The 19,502-nt window shown below is 39.4% G+C and overlaps 1 protein-coding gene across 1 annotated transcript in view; it reads right to left on the bottom strand.

Moving 5' to 3' along the window:
* ATP6V1G3 (ATPase H+ transporting V1 subunit G3) overlaps positions 1 to 2,459 on the bottom strand; it is a 30,408-nt gene extending 27,949 nt beyond the window's left edge. Inside the window, exon 1 of the mRNA XM_081324364.1 lies at positions 2,210 to 2,459. Coding sequence (XP_081180490.1) covers positions 2,210 to 2,291 — 82 coding nt within the window. The 5' untranslated portion in view covers positions 2,292 to 2,459. The remainder of the gene's footprint in view (positions 1 to 2,209) is intronic.
* Positions 2,460 to 19,502: the final 17,043 nt, after the last annotated feature.

Raw genomic sequence — 19,502 nt, 5'->3', positions numbered from 1 at the left:
CACATGCGTGCTAGTCGTTTCCGACTCTAGGGGCCGGTGCTCATCTCCGTTTCAAAGCCGAAGAGCCAGCGCTTGTCCGAGGACGTCTCCGTGGTCATGTGGCCGGCATGACTAGACGCCGAAGGCGCACGGAGCACTGTTACCTTCCCACCGTAGTGGTCCCTATTTTTCTACTTGCATTTTTACGTGCTTTCGAACTGCTAGGTTGGCAGAAGCTGGGACGAGTAACAGGCGCTCACTCTGTTACGCGGCACTCGGGATTCGACCCGCCAAACTGCCGACCTTCTGATCGACAAGCTCAGCGTCCTAACCCACTGAGCCACCGCGTCCCTTTTGTAATTAAGGTTAGTACATCCTTATTATGGGTGTCACCTGTGAACATTTATTCTCATTCGTTTGTTTTTGGAAAGCACATTTTCCCCTCCAAAGACATGGAAGAACAATGGATGCTTCTCTAGATATTGCTGAACTCCAACTCCTGATAGTCCCTGCCAACATGGTCAACTTGAGCATGGTGGGAATCAGGATTTCAGGAGCACCTGCAAGGTCACACATTATGAAGTCATTTAATAATGGGCTACTGACTCTGGAGTAACCAACAGAAGATTGTTATCAGCTGTTATTGGGAATGTTATTGGGAAAAGTCCATTCTAGCCAGATTTTGTATTTATTGGCAATTTTTAAAAAAATCCTAATAAATAATATAAGAACTCTTGCCTTGGTCAGGGGATTGAACTAGAAGACCACCAAGATCCCTTCAGTCCTATGATTCTATGAAATAAAAAGGTAGTGTAAAGCTTTAGTAGAGTGCTTTACTGTATTCTGAAGATATTCTACCAAGCAATACCCCCAAATTCAAAGAATAAAGCAAATGTGTCATATCATGTTATGTTTCTCCTGGGACCTTTTCTGGATCTTTAGTAGACAGAAAAGGCTTCTGTTGGAGAAAGCACTCCAAAGTGAATTCCTGAGGGAAAAAAAATCACATCATCAGTGCAACTCCACAAGGCACACAGTGTCACCACTGCAATACAAAACCTCTACAGAACTGAGACTAGCAAACCCAAATTTTGAACGCATTGTCATGAAACATCGCTTGAAAAGTATCCTTTAATTCAAAGTCCATATTGCTGAGTCTACTATTTATAGATTTTTCTTTGGAAATTTTGTCCCTCGCCAAATCAGAGAAATGTATAATCTAAAAGATGATTTCTTTTCTCACTACATTTATATTTCATCTTTATTTTATACAACTCAGGGTGGTGTACATAATACTTACGTATTTTCCCTCAAAAAAAATCTGTGAAGTGGATTGGTCTGAGAAAGAGTAACTGGCCCAAAGTCACTCAACTGGTTTTCATGCTATGAAAGGACTAGAATTGAGTGTTCGAGTTGCTAGACCACCACCTTCCCCACTAAGTGAAACTGTCTGTCTTAAAGGTCATTTTATCCCCAACAGCCCATTAGATCATAAAATAAAGGCAGGGCAGATTATCAAGGTTTTCATAAAGATGGAATTCCTCAAATACCTTTTCTACTTTGCTGTAGAATAAAATTACATGTGGTTTTTCTTTTGTAGTGTGTAACGTTCAACAAAGCCTGAAATGTATAATTAGATTAACAAAATGTTAGTAGGTGGATTAAAAAGTGATAAATAATATTGGCAATTGAAACAAGTCTACCTTACATAGAAGATCTACAAGAACTAGTGCTACTAACCACTGGCCTCGTTGGCTGAGGCTGATAGGAAATGTAGTGAATGAATAGACAGAGAGCAATGGTTCCTTTAGTTCTGAGAGGCAACCAACATTAAAGCATAGAAGGTTATAATGGCACAGCTGGGAAAGACGGATTCTATTCACACTCACACAAACACAAAAATGCCACATATGTTATTTCACTCTCCCTATTCTAGACCCCAAAATGGAAGACACAATTTTCATTAAAGGACCAGAAAAGAATCTAGAAAGATGATTGTTGATTCACATTAATTCAGCTCAAAAATTAGACACCCCATTATAAAAATGTTGGGAAAAAGACATTGGAGTTAGTTTTAAAAATTAATCCAATGGGGAAAAAAGTCAAATTACAATAACCTTTAAATGCATTATATCACTTCCTTGTTGATGCCTCTGTGATTTATCTGTAGTTATATATTACAAATGTTTTCTGGAGGTTCAATAGAGTTCCATCATAGGGTGCTACTTACTTTTTTTGGCTTCTTCAAGCTTATCTTTGGCCCGTTTTTCTGCCTGGAGAAGTTGCTGTATTCCCTGAGACTGGCTAGTCATTTTGCCTCCTTGAGTTCAGAAAATGCCTATGGTAACTACAAAGGAGGAAGAAGGCTTTATGGCGTGACACCATATTTATTCAACACTTCTTCTGTTGTGTCAATAATCAAATCATAAACTTTGCTCTGTTCCTTTCAGGATGAAGCCAGATTAAAAACCATGGAAGAAAACAAAAAGCAGGTGCAAAGAAGTGGATCAACTGGTTTGAGGGATTTCCTCCCCCCCCCCACACCATAACTGCCCTCTTCGACATGGCTTATATGTAACTATCAACACAAAATCTTTGCCAGCTCTGTTTGACAGTGATATTTATGCAATGTTTAGATTAAAAATATCAAGGTAGCAGCATGATTTGAGTAAGTAAAACTCAGAAACCACCTGGATTTTTTTCCTTAATACTTGCTTGCATTGCAGATCTTTTCCTGTGCAGTAGCTGCCATTAATACAGGCATATCAATCATTGATATTATATCCCCCACTTCTTTGTTTAATATTGCAGACATGAGCACTTAGGCATGTCAAGATCTCCAAAGTGACTACATATTTTGGCAGGATAGTTGTGATGTAGGGATTCACTTAGGGATTGCAAAGTAGGAGGTAGGGAACTACATATTGCTTATCCTGACTGATAGAAGCTTTTATCTACTTTTATCTGATTAAACCTTCCTTCCTTCCTTCCTTCCTTCCTTCCTTCCTTCCTTCCTTCCTTCCTTCCTTCCTTCCTTCCTTCCTTCCTTGAAAGGGAGTGTGTAGGATATCTATCTAAAATGCTAAAGCTGCTTTTATTTATTAGATTTTTTTTACCCTGGCTTTATTACTTTATAAGAAACTCAAGGCAGCAAATATAGCTAATGTTCTTTCTTTCTCCTGTTTTGTCCACAACAACAATTCTGGGACCTAAATAGGGCTGAGAGAGCCAGCTGGCTTTCATGCATAAGGCAGGACTAGAATTCACAGTCTCCTGGTTTCTAGCCTGGTGCCTTAACTACTAGGCCAAACTGGCATTGTTTAGCTACATAGGTTTTTCCTGACACTTACTCTGGGAACAAAAATGCAAAGCAGCAAAAGAAAGTGAATTGAAACAATCTGTTTTCATTTGTCTACCAACCAATGGGCTTACTTTCCAGATATAAACCTAGCAGCCCAGCCAAGGCTCCATCTAGCCCCCTCCCCCCACACACCTCACTTCTGCTCCCTGGAATCTCCCTTCTCACTAGTTTATCAGTACCGTTCCCTGTTCTAAAGACTGACTTCTCACAATTGCAGAAACTTTCTCCTGCACACAGAAGGCACCTACAGAAAAACATCTTTTTAACCGCTTCCTATTCAGAATGCCCAAAAGATGACAGATGCACTGTGTGACTTGCTTTTGCAGCCCAGCTGCTCCACCCCAGGTACAAATGGGTCTTGAACAATTGTGGTATTGAACTGCAGCATTCTGCCAGAGGTTCTCTTCCCCTTCAAAGATTATTATCTTCTGAAGAGGATTTCAAAGGCCAAATAATAGACTACATTCTGATCAAACTACCATGCATTTTCACTCTCTTCCTCATCACGTAAGGGTAGAACACAGGAAGAAGATCTGTGGCACAGTACTATTCCAATTAGAAGAAGAGATAAAAAATGTTTCTTTGGCTTCTTAAGAGTTAATAGGCTGTTGGTTTTCCTGTCCTTCGTTCAATTCTAAAAATGTCCCCTGTTAGAACTGGTTGCCAAGCATGGAACTATTTCATTATTCCTGAAACTGGCAATGTGCTAAGGAGCAGATGCACCATTTGCTTTGCCATTCATACCATTTGCCTTCAAATGCATGCATGCGCACACGGACCTCACACAAACATAGAGTATCCCTCCATCCCCCTCTCACATTATGCATTGTTTACATGGCCAAGTAATCAAATAAGCATTTCAGCTTGTGGCAAACCAGCATTGCTTCCTTTCATGACTTTATGTAAATGGGATATCAGTGAATTCTATCTGTGACCATTACATGGAAGCCTGCCATTGCCCAAAAGAAGTAGACTTCCCAATTAGCAGCAGATTGACTTTATTATAGTTTCTACAGATGAGAAACTGGATTATTAATCTGTTGTTGGCCTGACAAACAAGTAAAGAGAACTTCATTATCTAACACTTTTTGGAGAAAAGTATAAAACCAAGCTGCCCAAAAAAAGATTTACAAATGAACACAGTTTTGTTGCTGGTCCAGAGGTAGGGAAGCTACTTTCTTTATTAACGAAACTTAGGAATCTTTGCAAAGACAAAAGGATGAATTTCATCTTTTCCATGCTTCAATTTTTGGCAAGCAGATTGCAAACCCCTGTAGCTGTGAATGACAAGATGGGGAAAAAATGACACAGATGGATAATGTGTATCACTATGTAAACAATGGAGTTAGGATATGTCTAAACCACTGAGTAAAATTTGGGGCCTCTTCCTGGAGATTGAAGTAGCTGGATTTACTATATGCTGCTCACTCTCTTTAGGGAGGTCAGAAAACCACCACCACCATCACCACAAAGCTCAGCTAATATGAAGGAAAGTGCAAATGGCACTTTTCAATGGAAATAAACAGTTATTTGTTCCTAAAAACACTGATCCTGGTTATCTATAGTTGCCATTGTCCCAATCACTTCCTTCAGTTTAGCTAAAAAAAATGGAATGAACCCAGAGACTAAAAGGGTACATTTTTTTATTTCCTAACCTGCATAGGCACTCTTTAGTTGCATTCTAACAAGAGGCTTAATCTGGATTTGCACCATTTTACATGCAAATTACATTTTATCACAAATTAACCAAACTTGGCTAGGTTTGGACAATACATGAAGTCACCCAAAAGGAAAAAAGAATCAAGATTAGATGTAACCAAAGTTAATAGGGCAGGGCAGAACCCATAGGAAGGGTGTTGGGTTCAAATCACCTTTTTAAGAAGGACTAAGGATAACTTGCTTCTGCCTTCTATTTCTTGGAACAGAGGCTGTGTAATTCTTATTACTACCAGCTAACTTCTAACTTTTACCATGTAACCAGTGGTGGGATTCAGCCATTTTGCACCACTTCGGCAGAACCAGTAGCTAATTTTTTGCTGCTCAGGCCCAGAATGGACTTCTGGAAGCGGCATCCACACAGAGAACCAGTTGTTCACATATTTGAATCCCAGCACTGCACGTAACTACTACTTATAACCTTCTCTTTCTGCTAATTCTGGCACATGAGGGGTCACCCACATCCTGTGGGGGGTTTTTTTCCAATTACTAGGTCAAATTCTAAGAAAAAAAATGTTATAGGGCTATTTCCCAGCGATATAGCATTGAGGCAAGGGACTACAGTACCATCTTCTTTCTCCCATGGAGATAAAGCTTAATTAAAGAAAATAATTTTTATAATTCAAATGTAAAACCCTTATTTCCTTTTAAATATGAAAATGCAAAAGGTTAGGGGAAAAAGATAGCTTCCTGAGCTGGGCAATGTATAACTAGCACCTTGTTTTTATTTTAAAAAAGTAAAATAAATCATACTCAGAACACAAATAAATCGACTCAGAACACAAATCACTAATTTTACTGCCTTGAGTGGGTTTTACAAGGCTTCAGTTTATCATGGCATAACAGTGAGAAAAATCTGTAAAACTCCAAAACATAATCCAACTACCCTGGCTAGGATAGGCCATTTTACAACTTATACAAAGAGATAAACATAATAAACAATAAAAAATTAATACACAGAGAAAACATTAAAAAGATCTTATTGCAAGCTTCTGACAAAGTATTTCTCGCTCTAGTGAAATAGCCCAAATTCTTGAAACAGGCGTTCTGACTTATTGCCTTTTACCTGGAATTCACTCTTTCTCCATATTAGCAAATTTAAAAGTGAGCCTGATTAAAAACAGCACACTTACAGGGGGAGTCTTTGTTCTTGGTTGAGAAAGTTGTAAAAGCAAAGAGTGGTTGTATAAATACCAGCGTGCATGTGAGATTGTAGGTCTGAGAGTTGGTGGGTTTGCATTGCTTTTGTTTTAAGCCAGTATCTTTCTAAAGCAAATTTAACTGTGTTATAGGTTGAGAAGCAAATGCCACTGTTTTCACCTTATGTGTCAATTGAAGAATTGCTGGAATTTTTGCATTTCAATTTTATCTTTCAAAATAGCGTTTCTACTTGTCTGGTGTCACTAACTCCTACCACATCCTGTTTGGTTTTTGGAATTTTTTTCTATTTCTTAGCATGGGACTGAGCTTTACTGAGAGCTTCTTTATTCTGTTGTACAGTTGTTGCAAAAGGGTTACCAGATCTGAGAGGTAAAATTCAAATAAACAATAGATGGCACCAACCATTGATGGTTTCTGCCCGTCCTACTAGATCTGGCAAGGTGGACATATTCTGGATTCCTAGAGTGAAGTCATGTTGCCTGGTGGGGTTTCAAAAGCATGCCTTCACTGTCATGATGCCTGCCTTATGGAATCGTCTCCTGTGGCAATTGAGCCACTTTTAGGACCTTAAGAGAACAATGCACTTCTTTTCATGCAACACAAGACGTTATTCTTAAAGAACAGAAAGTATCTTAATTAGAATTTGTTAATTAGGATCAACTTATAAAATGGGCGAAACATAAAAAAACAGGCTGAAGAACTGGGGAAACAGCAAATGCTAGCAACATACTGTCTCTACTAATAACAATAACTAGTCATGGTAGTATCTAGAACTAGTATCTAGAAAAGTTAGCTGTATCACAAATATTTTGCAACTGACTGATGATACAAGAACATCATCTTGAGGCAGCTGAACAACAGAAAAGGTTCTTGCCATCTTTTTTTTTTTTTTTACAAAAATATCATCCTGAATCACAAGGGAGAAGGACCAGGGATTTCTTCAGCCTTCTGTTTCACAAGACAAACAGTCCAGATTTGGCCATCTCCTCTTTCAGGAGTAGATTCATCATTGGCAGCAAACTTAGTATTATCTGGCTCTGTACTTCCATCTAATGCTAAGACAGCTGAAGACCCATCAATTCCACTTACATTTTCGTTCCCTTTTTTCTCATGGAATGGAATAGAATGGAATGAACAAAATAATAATAACAACAAAAGCTGCTACCCCAGAGTGGCATACTTAGATTTGTGCCACTGCAGTCAGTTTGAGACAGGGATAGAAGTTGTCATCATGGCATATGAAAACCAAAGCAGCCTAGATATGCCCCATTTTTGCATGGATTCTCTTGCACTTCATCTTGAATCATGAAAAGTAAGAATTAATTAATGTCAGTCATGAATTAATTAATTGGCTAATTAAACCTATAGTGTAATTCCCATGATATTGCTTAGGTAAGCTCTATACATCATTGGACTTGTTCTGGGCTAAATCTAATCCTTTGGACACAGGTACAAGCAGCCCACATTTGCAACCACAATTGGAACTGGCAACTCCATCACTAAGTGAAGTGGTCACTAAGTGGAAAATCACAACTGTGCTTTCCTTTTTGCCACTCTTCCACCCTTTGGAATGCCTACCTCATGCTGGGATAATTAGCAAGAAGGGAATTAATGTCTCTATTTACATTAATTGGAAGAGAAAGGATTAAATGGGGCCATAATGGGGAATATACATTGAGACCAATGTGCTGCTGCCAGCTGCCTGATGTATTCTTTACTTTACTTTACTTTTACTTTTATTAAATTTGTATACCGCCCTTCTCCCGAAGGACTCAGGGCGGTTAACAGGGCATATATAAATAACAATACAAAAATTAAAAAGGAATTAAACAAATGCCCAATTAAAAAGTTACAATAGCAATAAAAAACCCATTAAAAACCCTAACGTTCCCCATCAGGCCAGACCAGATAATTCAAATAAGTGGGTCTTCAGACCGCGCCGGAAGGAGCGAAGGTCCGGTGCCATCCGGAGCTCAACCGGCAGTTGGTTCCATAGCGCCGGAGCGCCCACAGAGAAGGCCCTCCCCCTGGGGGCCACCAGTCGACATTCCCTGGCCGGAGGCACCCTGAGGAGGCCCTCTCTGTGGGCACGCACAGGGCGGAGGGGAGTTGACGCCGGCAGCAGGTGGTCCTCGAGGTACCCCGGACCCATGCCATGTAAGGACTTAAAGATCATAACCAAAACCTTGAACCTCACCCGGAAGACAACTGGTAACCAATGTAGCTCGCGGAGCAAAGGTGTAACATGGGAGTACCGGGAAACTCCCAAGACAACTCTCGCGGCCGCATTCTGTACCAGTTGGAGCCTCCGAGTGGTCTTCAAGGGAAGCCCCATGTAAAGAGCATTGCAGTAGTCCAGGTGAGAGGTCATGAGCGCATGAGTGACCGTACACAGGGCATCCCGGTCCAGATAGGGCCGCAACTGGCGCACCAGGCAAACCTGGGCGAAAGCCCCCCTAGTCACGGCCACTATATGGTCTTCCAGAGTAAGCCGTGAATCTAGGAGGACTCCCAAGTTGCGAGCCCTATCGACGGGGGTGGGGGGTAAGGACTCACCCCCCATAAGAAGAGGTGGAATATTTTGAATGTCCCGGGATGCCGGAATGCACAGCCACTCAGTCTTGTCAGGGTTGAGCTGAAGTCTGTTCCACCCCATCCAGGCCCGAACTGCCTCCAGGCAATGGGACATCACATCGAGGGCATCACTGGGGTGGTTTGGGGTCGAAATGAAAAGTTGGGTATCATCAGCATACTGATGATACCCAACTCCAAAACCACGAATGATCTCACCCAGCGGTTTCATGTAGATGTTGAACAGGAGAGGCGAGAGGACCGACCCCTGAGGGGTCTCACAAGCGAGAGTCCTAGGGGTCGACCTCTGCCCCCCTGCCAACACCGACTGCGAGCGTCCCAGGAGATAGGAGGAGAACCACTGAAGAACTGTGCCTCCCACTCCCAATCCCCTGAGATGCCGCAGCAGGATACCATGGTCGATGGTATCGAAAGCCGCCGAGAGGTCTAATAGGACAAGGACAGAGGAATGTCCTCTGTCCCAAGCCCTCCAGAGATCATTCACCAGAGCGACCAATGCGGTCTCCGTGCTGTACCCGGGCCTGAAACCTGATTGGAACGGGTCTAGATAATCCGCTTCATCCAGGACCAGGGCTAAGCTGGTGCGCCACCACACTCTCAACAATCTTCGCAAGAAAGCAAAGGTTGGAGACCGGATGAAAGTTATTCAAAACAGCTGGGTCCAGAGCAGGCTTCTTGAGGAGAGGTCTCACCACCGCCACAGTATTTCCCACAGTATGCCTCCTTACTCTCTTGTAATCTCTTCTTCAATCTCTCCGATCTGCTAGAGAAGGAAGGAGGGAAAATGGATCAGGAGCAGGAGAGATGGTCTAGAAATTGTTTCTTTTATCCCCCCCTCCCCTGCATACTATACCTACTGACTGTAAAGGCAATCACATGACTGAGGGACACTGCAAAGGTCATAAAAGCAGCCATTGTTCATAAAGTTATTTTTTCAAAACCACTGTAACTTCAAACAGTCACTAAATGAGGCAGTTGGTAGGCAAGGACTACCTGTACCTGATTTGAGCTGCAAAACTATATATTACCAATACAGCTAAGTTAATTTTTTCTATATCTCTTTGACTACTATTCTGATTTTTATAGCCCAGATGGGGTGGTCCATCTCTTTCCAAATTCCCATTGTAAGTGGTGTGGTTAATCCCCACTAAATTAGAACAAAGCCAACTATGAAGAGGTAAATTCAATATTGCTTTTATTTTGTATTATGTATTTATTTTATATTTCTATGTGAATGTGATAATTGGTTTACCCAATATCTTCCTAAAATGATCTTGCAGATCCCCCTGTTTTGTTTTGACAATAAAATGAGTGAACGAAGATTGTGTGTTGCTTTTCAGGGTTCAGAAAAAAACTTTAAGGTTAATGGATCAGTGTCTAATCTGCATTTCTAAATCATAAAACATGTGACTCAGAGTTCTGAGGAGCATTGATATACATGGAAGGTGAAAACAGCAAATAATGCAGTTTTTTGTAGCAGTGTGAACAAAGCCCACCCATTTATACATGTACATGTACATGTACACATTTGCAAAATGGGTGGGGTTTGAATTGCACCACTGCCATTGCCTTTTGTCTGTTTTATCTGTTTCATCTTCCCAAAATATTTAGGAAGATTTGTAATGCATGACATTGGCTGGTTCTGAAGGCTTAATCATTCCTCATTCCAGCTGCATTACATGGCACTTGAAGCTAGAATTAACCTGGAATTTCTTATGAGGCTGCATTGTGTAAGCAGCTTATATGCAATTTGTTTTCCTCTTGCTGGAAATACTGGTCTCACCTAATTGTTTTCCACAATCTAAATCTAAGATGGATTCACAGATTCATTTGTTCTCTCTCTCTCTCTCTCTGAATACTTACAGTAACGGGTGCACCACTGAACACAGCTAGTAAGCTGAAACATTTTTCTTAATACTTTTCTAAGGTGTTGAATTCAGATGGTAAAGGAGGATGCAAAATGATGGAAATGTGTGATGACAGCAACAGACCAAACTGTAATCAAAACAAGAAGTGGATGAATGATGGTTGATGGATCTGAAATATTCAGTCTCTCAGTTTTCCCAGATTTAACATTCACTATTTTTCTCTGTGGGGCAGGAGACATTTTGAAGCATCATTAGCATTGGCAACCCTGTGTCTCAGCAGTCAGAGATAGTAGCCACTGTGGAGATTAAACCTTTTCACGAGAGGGCATGGCAGGTAATAATGGAAGACTCACAAAAGGAAATGGGCCTCTTTCAAAAGCACCTCAAATTCCCTTTCTGTCAAAAAGAAGCTTTGGGTTTATGATAAAATAATATAGGATTTTTTTTAAAAAAATGCTTGAACAAAGGGCCCTATCTAACAAAATGAAATTGAATCTGGAGAAATACAAGATTTTATACCTGGGCAGGAAAAGCCAAACATACAAGTACGGATTAGGCGAGACCTGGCTCAAAAATGGTAAGTGTGAGAGGGGCCTTGGTGTCCCTTAAATATGACTCAGCATTGTCCAAAAGCAGTCAAAAAAAGCTAATACAATCCTTGGTTGTATAAACAGAGGCATAGAGTAGAATCAAAATCACATGAAGTATTAGTATTGCTTTATAAGGCCTTAGTAAGACCAGACTTGGGATACTGCATCAAGTTTTGGTTACCACATTACAAAAAAGATGTTGGGACTTTAGAAAAAGTGCAAAGAAGAGCAACTAAGATGATTAAGGGCTTGTAGACAAAAACATATGAAAAATGGTTGCAAGAATTGGGTATGGCCAGTCTAGAGAAAAGAAGGACTAGGGGTGACATGATAGCATTATTTCATTATTTGAGGGGCTATCACAAAGAGGAAGGAGTCAATTTATTTTCCAAAGCACCAGAAGGCAAGACAAGAAACAATGGATGGAAACTAATCAAGGAGAAAAGCAACCCGCAATTAAAGAGAAACTCCTAACAGTGAGGACAATTAATCAGGGGAACAGCTTGCCTTCAGAGGTTGTGGGTGCTTCATCACTGGAGATTTTTAAGAAAAGACTGGACAGTCACCTGTCTGAATTGGTATAGGGTCTCCTGCTTGAGCAGGGGGTTGGACTAGAAGACCTCCAAGGTCCCTTCCAGTTCTATTCTGATTCTGAATGTTTAACCAACAAAAATCTGGTTATTTCAATTCAGGACATTGGTATCTCAGTGTTATATCCCAGCAAAATAGATAGCATAAGTTTTTGAAATCCATTTAAAACAGGTTTGGCAACGATAGCAATAGCAAGTTAAAGGTTGCATTATTAAACATTATACCAACATCTAATAAATATCTTTGGACTGTATCACAGCAAGATAATAATAATAATAATAATTTTATTTATATACCGCCCTTCTCCCGAAGGACTCAGTAACAACTTTATACATTGTTTTTGCTTTGCTATTTTTTAACTGAAGAAATAATATATCAAGCTAAAACCTAAAACATGACAAAGACAAAGAAAAGACTTAAATATGCAATTGTCTCCTAGACAGTAAAATATACACATGATTTTAAGGAGAAATGCAAACATTTTATTTTTTAAATACAGAAAGAGATAAGTGATATATTTGCAGCAAATATAAGTACAAAATTATCTATGATTATTATCCTTTTTCTATTATCCTTTTTTTCTAGTAATAAATACCACAAGTCAGAAGTTATTTTTTCCATTTCATGCAAAGAAGTCTGCAAGGGATTTTTAGTTAGCTATAAATGTAGAAATTGATTTTCTCTGATCAAAGAAGTTAGTTTAGCCATCTCCACAGGTTACATCATCTGCACCAGCCATTCTTCCATTGTGGGTAGCATCAAACCTTTCCAATTTTTGAGCATATAATAGTCTCGCAGCAGTTGTCATACATGAAAACAAAGTTGCATGACGTTTTTTCGAGTTGCCTATCCATTAGCCCAAATGAAAAGTTTGGATTCCGTTACACTGTAATCTTTAACTTCTTCTGAATTAATATATATATTTGTGTCCAATTTTTGTCTGTGTGTTTTTAACATATGAAATGCAAACATTTTAGGCAATCTGTTGTGAAGTCAACTTGCATTCATAATCATCCAGACTGTCAGGCACTTGTGCTAAATATAGAATGCATCGTCCTCTCTTTCAGACGTTTTTCAAAAGGGGGGAAAAGTATGCTCTGAAATCCTGTAGAAAGGTGGGCTTTCTGTAATCCTTCCCTCATGGCTGTAGAAAGAAAATTTTTGATTCTTTGAAAACAAAGGCAGGTGCTGGGTACTGGGGCTAGGAAAAAGAAAGTAATCCAGATAGTCCTTGACTTATGAGCACAACTGAGCCAAAAAAAAATCTTTTTTTAAGTGAGACATTTGTTAAATGAGTTTTGCCCCATTTTACGACCTTCCTTGCCTCAGTTGTTAAGTGAATCACTATAGCTGATAAGTTAGTAACCCAGTTGTTAAGGGAATCTGGTTTCGCCCATTAGGGAATTGCGTGACCCTGGGACACAACAACGGTCATAAATATGAACCAATTACCAAGCATCGGAATTTTGATTACATGACCATGGGGATGCTACAAAAGTCATAATTGTGAAAAAAAGGTCATAAGTCACTTTTTTCAGTTCTGTTGTAATTTTGAACAGTCACTAAATGAACTGTTGTAAGTCGAGGATTACCTGCACATTGTTTTGCTAAGCCTCTGATTAAATGCTGAGTGCAGAAGCGGTTTCCCTTGGCCAAGCTCACCAACTGAAGCAAACAAGCCCCATCTTGTGGTCTGCCTGGAACACTGCATGTTTTTTTTTCCTGATCATTTCAAGTAGATAAAGTTTCATGCCTCTTTCATGCCTCTTCACTTCTTTTTTTAAAAAACAAAGTGGGTCACAGAAAGGGCAAAGAAGGTTTGAAATCCCTAGTCACACACTTCTATGTTACCAGATCAGGAGGATGAATTATTAAAACAAAGCAAAACAAAAAAATTACTAATAGCTGTATCAGTTTATGGTAGTTCTTCTGAGCTTAGTTTTTTTTTTCATTTGCATAGATGCCATTACCCTCCTTCCTGCAGCATATTCAATGCATCTGATCCAGCTGAATAATAAAATGTCTGCAAATGAAAAACCAAAATCAGAGAATCCTACAATTCGAAGAAGTCATTTTTTTCTTTGCATTCTTAAATCAGTCAAAACCAGACTTTTATTTCCATAAGAACTTCAAGTGGAGTAGGAGACAACCTAATAAAACTAAGGTCCAAGACTTAAAGGAGCACCTAATTCTGAGCAAGTATATCTATGAGTTATGACCTAGATAATTATGCTTTATTTTTATTAAATCAATTATGGCAACCTGGTCCAAAAGACTGTAAGGATGGTTCCTGATGCAGCAGCCTGAGAAAATTCCTTCTTGGACATTTATTTACTTATTTGTTTAATTAGGTTTTGGTGCTGCCCAACTCCAAACCAATTCTGGATGGCTCACGAGACAGCAAAAAAACAAATAAACACAGAGTACAAAAGTTAGGGTCTGGGCACTCAATAGAAAACATTCACAGAAACACATCCAACAAGGTTCTCCATCCACTCTAACACATGCCTGGGAGAACAATCACAGTTTTGGGGTTCTCCAAAAAACTTTTAGGATGGGAAACACGTGGGTCTCTAGAGGGATCTCATTCCAGAGGGCAGGTGCTGCGACAGAGGTGGCATGTTTCCTGGGTCCTGATAGATGGCACTGTTTAATTGAAGGGACCTGGACCATGCCCACTCTGTTGATTCATACTAACCACTTAGAAAGCCTGGAACATAGGTGGCCGCTCTCTTCTTATGAAATGTTGTGGGTGCCCTCATAACGTCATTGTGTTTGTGGACAATGACAATTCTTGGGACTTTCCAGCACCAAACGAAGTCAACTTTTTGTTACCATATTCCTGTGTTTATTGCTTCTGTGTTTCCTGTTATCATACGCTTGGTATTGTTTTTATGATTTTAAATTGCAAGTTTGTATTTTTTAAAATCTTGTTCTATACCTCCTCCCCCTTTTAGGTGTATTGTTTAACGATAAGAACCTATGGATACACACTAAGCAATCAATTTTCTGGCTGCTAGTTCTCTAGTAACTGTTGTAGTTTCCTTTCCCGCTTTTGAAAGCAACTCACTGGAGGACAATTTCAGAAACCTTGCCTTTAATATAAAACTTGGAAGCATTTGTTCCAACTTTTTCCCCCCCCTGGTGAAATGTTCTGTTTTCAGTCCTCAGTGGCAGTTTCACATCAGGGAAGAGACCTCAGCAGAAAGCATATTTGTCTCTTATGCTGCCTGTGAATGCGCGTTGCTGACGGTTGGGGTTACTGAATGCTGTAACAATGATTTCAAAGTCTCTTGCCTTTCTCTCCTGCTTCTGTTTTGAAAACGGCCCTGGGCTATTCCTGCATAAAATGGGAGAGATGAAATAATAAACACCATAGTTCACATGTATCATAGTACAAAAAAATGGAGTCACTTTAAAACAAAGAAAAAAAGAAGGCAACAAACAAAGAATTTAGACAAACTTTTGGATCTATTGAAAGCATGAGTCAAACATCTATTGATTGCAAGAGGAGCCGTATTTCATCCATATGGTGATCTTTGTGAATTGCCTGAATAGAGATAACTGTTCACCTTTTCCCTTTCTTTCTTTCTTTCTCTCCCTCTCTTTTTCATTTGTTCCTCCCAGTATTCTTTTTTGAACGCATTTTTGGAAAATGGATAACAAAACACTCTGTAGCTGGATATCCTAAAGAATTTGAGTTCTAATAAGCATGCCATAGGATACATTATAGCTATGTTAAAAAAACCCCACAAAAAACAAAAAAGGGCCAGTCTTTGTTATTGATTTGAACTGGTGTACTTACAAATATTTCCACTGCTCTTTTGATTGTTCAGAAAAATAACTCTGGAAATATTTATAACAGTTCAGGTCAGAACAGCTGTACATCTTTTCAAGACTGTGTGCTACCTTGCCATTTTAATTGCATCCTTAATTAATTTCACTTATAATTTATTCAAGGTGCTGATAGTTACTTTTAAAGCTCAGCTTGGGGATGGGTTATTTATGGGACCATTTCTTCCTGGTTGTAGCTACCTGTACTATTCTATCCAACAGGAGGGGCATGGTACGGTACCATTGGTCAAGGAGTAGAAGCTGGCAGGGTCCCATAGGAGAGGTTTTCTGCCATGGTGTCAGTCCTCTGGAACATTATCTCATGAAGAATAAGTTGGCTCCAATATTAGACACCTTCTGTGGAGCCTTGCAGGTGTGGATCTGTGCTCAACCTTGGGGCTTCAGGTTGAACTGTTACCAGAATGTATGCACATGTGCGTATATACACGTATGTGCATGCATTTGCGCACACATTTTTTTTCACCTTCCCTCTCCTTATTTTTAGCCGTATTGGATCTCTGTTTGCTTCATTAACAAATAAAAGAATAAGTTGATGGAATACTTTGGATTATAAATTTTCATTTGATGAACAATATTATAAAGACCCTATTATAAAGACCACCTATAAAAAGTGGAATAGATATCCCATACTCAGCTATAAAAGGCAAAAACTATCTCTAACACTTGATCCCAAAGTCTTCAATGGAACAACCAAATTCTAAGATGGAGAACTTAACAATTAATATATATTTGGTTGGAACATTTTTAGAAGAACAAACCCATTAGTATTCATTAAACTGCCTCCCTGTTACTCCAATTTCCCACGGTTGTCCTAACGGTTTTATCTTCCATTCAGTCTGTTCTTCTTCCTTTTCCTTGAATATATTCTGCTTTCTTAATTTGTAAAGAGCCTTTTCCATTTTCAGTGTTGTCACTCCATTTTCTGATTCTTCAGTTGTCTGGGTCTGTTGGTCAGAAGTTAACAGAAGTTAACAGAATAAAACAAATAAAGGAATAAGAGAGAGAAAGGTCTTGTTCTTAATTTACCATTATATCTTTTGCCAGAATGGTCTGTTTTTAAACTCGGTTGTGAACGAAAAATCAGCCTTCATACAGCTTTACAGACTGTCTTAAGAACTGATTCTGGCTTCCCTTATTCTACAGTAAAAGATAAAAAAAACAGAAAAGGGGACCACATTTTTCCATAGTTTGGAATCATATACATAAGCAGTTTATTTTTAGAAGGATGGGGAAAACCTTATTATAAGGGGGAAAATAGACTTTACAGTAATTGCTTGTATGAAAGAAAATCTATTCTACTGTGGTTTTTGAGAGATTTTGATAACTATCAGGAAGCAGCTTTCAAAGGCCAACAAAAAATATATACGTAATTCTTCCATAGCCTATTCTGTGTACGTTTCCATTGATGTACATCATGGAAACCAATGTTGTATCAGATCCCAGCAGACTAGTAATATATATTTAGACCTGGCTTGTCCAATTTTTTGGCTTGCCTGGGCCGCATGAAGTGAAGAGGAATTGTCTTGGGTCCCACATAAAATATATAATATACAGTAGTATATAAAAAAACAAACTTCCTTTATTTTTTAGGGTCTTGTAAGGCTGTGTTATGAGTCATGCAGGGCTGCATGTGGCCCACAGGCCCCAGGTTGGACACACCTGATTTAGATAGTACAAGGAACACAAGAGCAAAGAGGAACTTTAATTCTGTCACCACTGGTGCTTTGCATCACAGAATGGTCTTATTTTGATAGTGCCTCTAGCCATTCTAGTCTTCAGCAGGGTAGCCTACTATACCCAATGGCCTTACTAGCTAGTAACTTTGAGAGCCTAATGCATCAGGCAGTGATGTATGTCAGGGCTTTTCAACCTTTTCACAGATTATACCACTTTTAGGACATGACAATACTGTATTTGAGTACCACCAGTGCTTAGCAAAGTGTCAAAAACTTGATGACTAAAAAAAGGAGGGGATTTTGGGTTTTACTGATTAGATTCATTTGTTGTTCTAGAATTGGCTAGTTTATAATATTATGGAAAAGTAAAAAGTTGAGGTTCAACATTAGTGCTTCCTTCTACTGCAACAGAGGAAGTCTGTTCTTTTTCTCTTCTCCCCCTCACTTCCCCCCTTTTTCCACCCCCTTGTCCTACTATTTGCTTTTGTATTTTTGTATTTTATTCTATAATCTAATAAAATATTACAAATTGTAGGGGAAAAAAGTAAAAAAGTACCAGTTTTAATTTCTTTGGTGGCTGTTCCTTTGTTGAATCACTTTCCCTTTGCACTGACAAATGTATGATGAATTTATCCATGTTTATTAATATGCACCACTACCAGCTAGTTCGGGGTCTTCAAACTTGGCACTTTTAAGACCTGTGGACTTCAACTCCCAGAATTCTTCAACTCTCGTGGCTGGTTGAGGAATTCTGGGAGTTGAAGTCCACAGGTCTTAAAGTTGCTAAGTTTGTAGACTCCTGAGCTAGCTGGTTGGCCCTTCTTCCTCTCTCCCTTCTGAGCTCTTCCACAGTGTAGTAAGAATGCACCCCCCAATCCCTTCCCTGTACCCTTAAAGACACAGGAATCAAGTGCAAAGCAAGAAAATAAAATAAACACAAACTCTGTTTTTTCCCCTCTTTAAGCTTCCTCTGGGGTGTCATGTGTTACAATGTTGCATCGTAGAATGAAAGTCTCTGGCAATTGCGAAAAGCTTTAGCTTCAAATTAAGCCAGTTTACCTTCAAAGAAAACTTTCTAAAAGCCACAGACAGACTCAATTAAAGGGGGTAAAACTAATTACAATTGTTTAAAGGGATTAAACCTTTCCTGTTGTCTTTTTCCCCTTTCCCTGCCCAAACCACATTCTTTTATAGCATCTCCTCTCTTCCCCCCCCTTTTTTCTTCAGTTCACCTCCAGCTCCGAGCTACTTTTGGAAGCACCAATCAGCTGGAGCCAATCAGCTGTGGAGCCCTGCCAGCTCCTGGGGCTTCTGCCGAGCCCAGACAGTCATGCAGCTGCAGCTGCTTCTCCCTCAGGCTTGGGTCGCTTAGGCTCATTCCCCTCCCCTGCTACACTTGGCTAGCAACCGTAGACCACCTGCCACATGGCAAAGTACCACAGGTGGTACGCATACCACCAGTTGAAAAGCCCTGATGTATGTCTTAAGTCCCCTTTTATCTTGTTTTATGTAGTTCTTTCCAAAATTCCTCCTTTCTTCCCAGGTCTTTGAAAGATCGCTCAATTACAACAAAATGGACACATTTTTGCCAGACAACAAATAAAAGCACACACCAAATCCATAATTTTTAAGAAGAATATGCTGATTTTTCCCTCTAGTTGTTTCATTTCCACACTTCTGGTGTGTCTGACTCTAAAGTTTTTTCTCCCTAGGAAATCAGGCAAGTGTGCTTTTCTTTCATTACTTGGAATTATTTCACAAAGTTATCGAATCACCATCTTGGTATATTCCACATTAGTTGACGCCTTAAATACATGAATGACTCTTGATGTAACAGAATGTTTATGTCCTGTAATGATGATTAAGTTTAAGGGAATTTCACACTTTTGTATCTCCTATTGCTTTATTAGTGTACACTTGGGTGGCAGTTCTTCAAACTGATATTATTCACAAACAAACGGTTTGTAATTTGAATCCTGCTTTGAGATTAGTTGCTATCTAAGTTTTAGCTCTATCAACAGACCCAACCAATCAACTGTTATTTCATAATTCATTTCATACAAAACTATTTGGGTCTTTTTAAATTGTTTTGGTGGTACTGTGTCTGCTCATA

The sequence above is a fragment of the Vipera berus genome (assembly GCF_964194415.1).
Source record: "Vipera berus genome assembly, chromosome: 3".
NCBI lineage: Eukaryota > Metazoa > Chordata > Lepidosauria > Squamata > Viperidae > Vipera > Vipera berus.
This window is presented reverse-complemented; position numbering and strand designations above follow the sequence as displayed.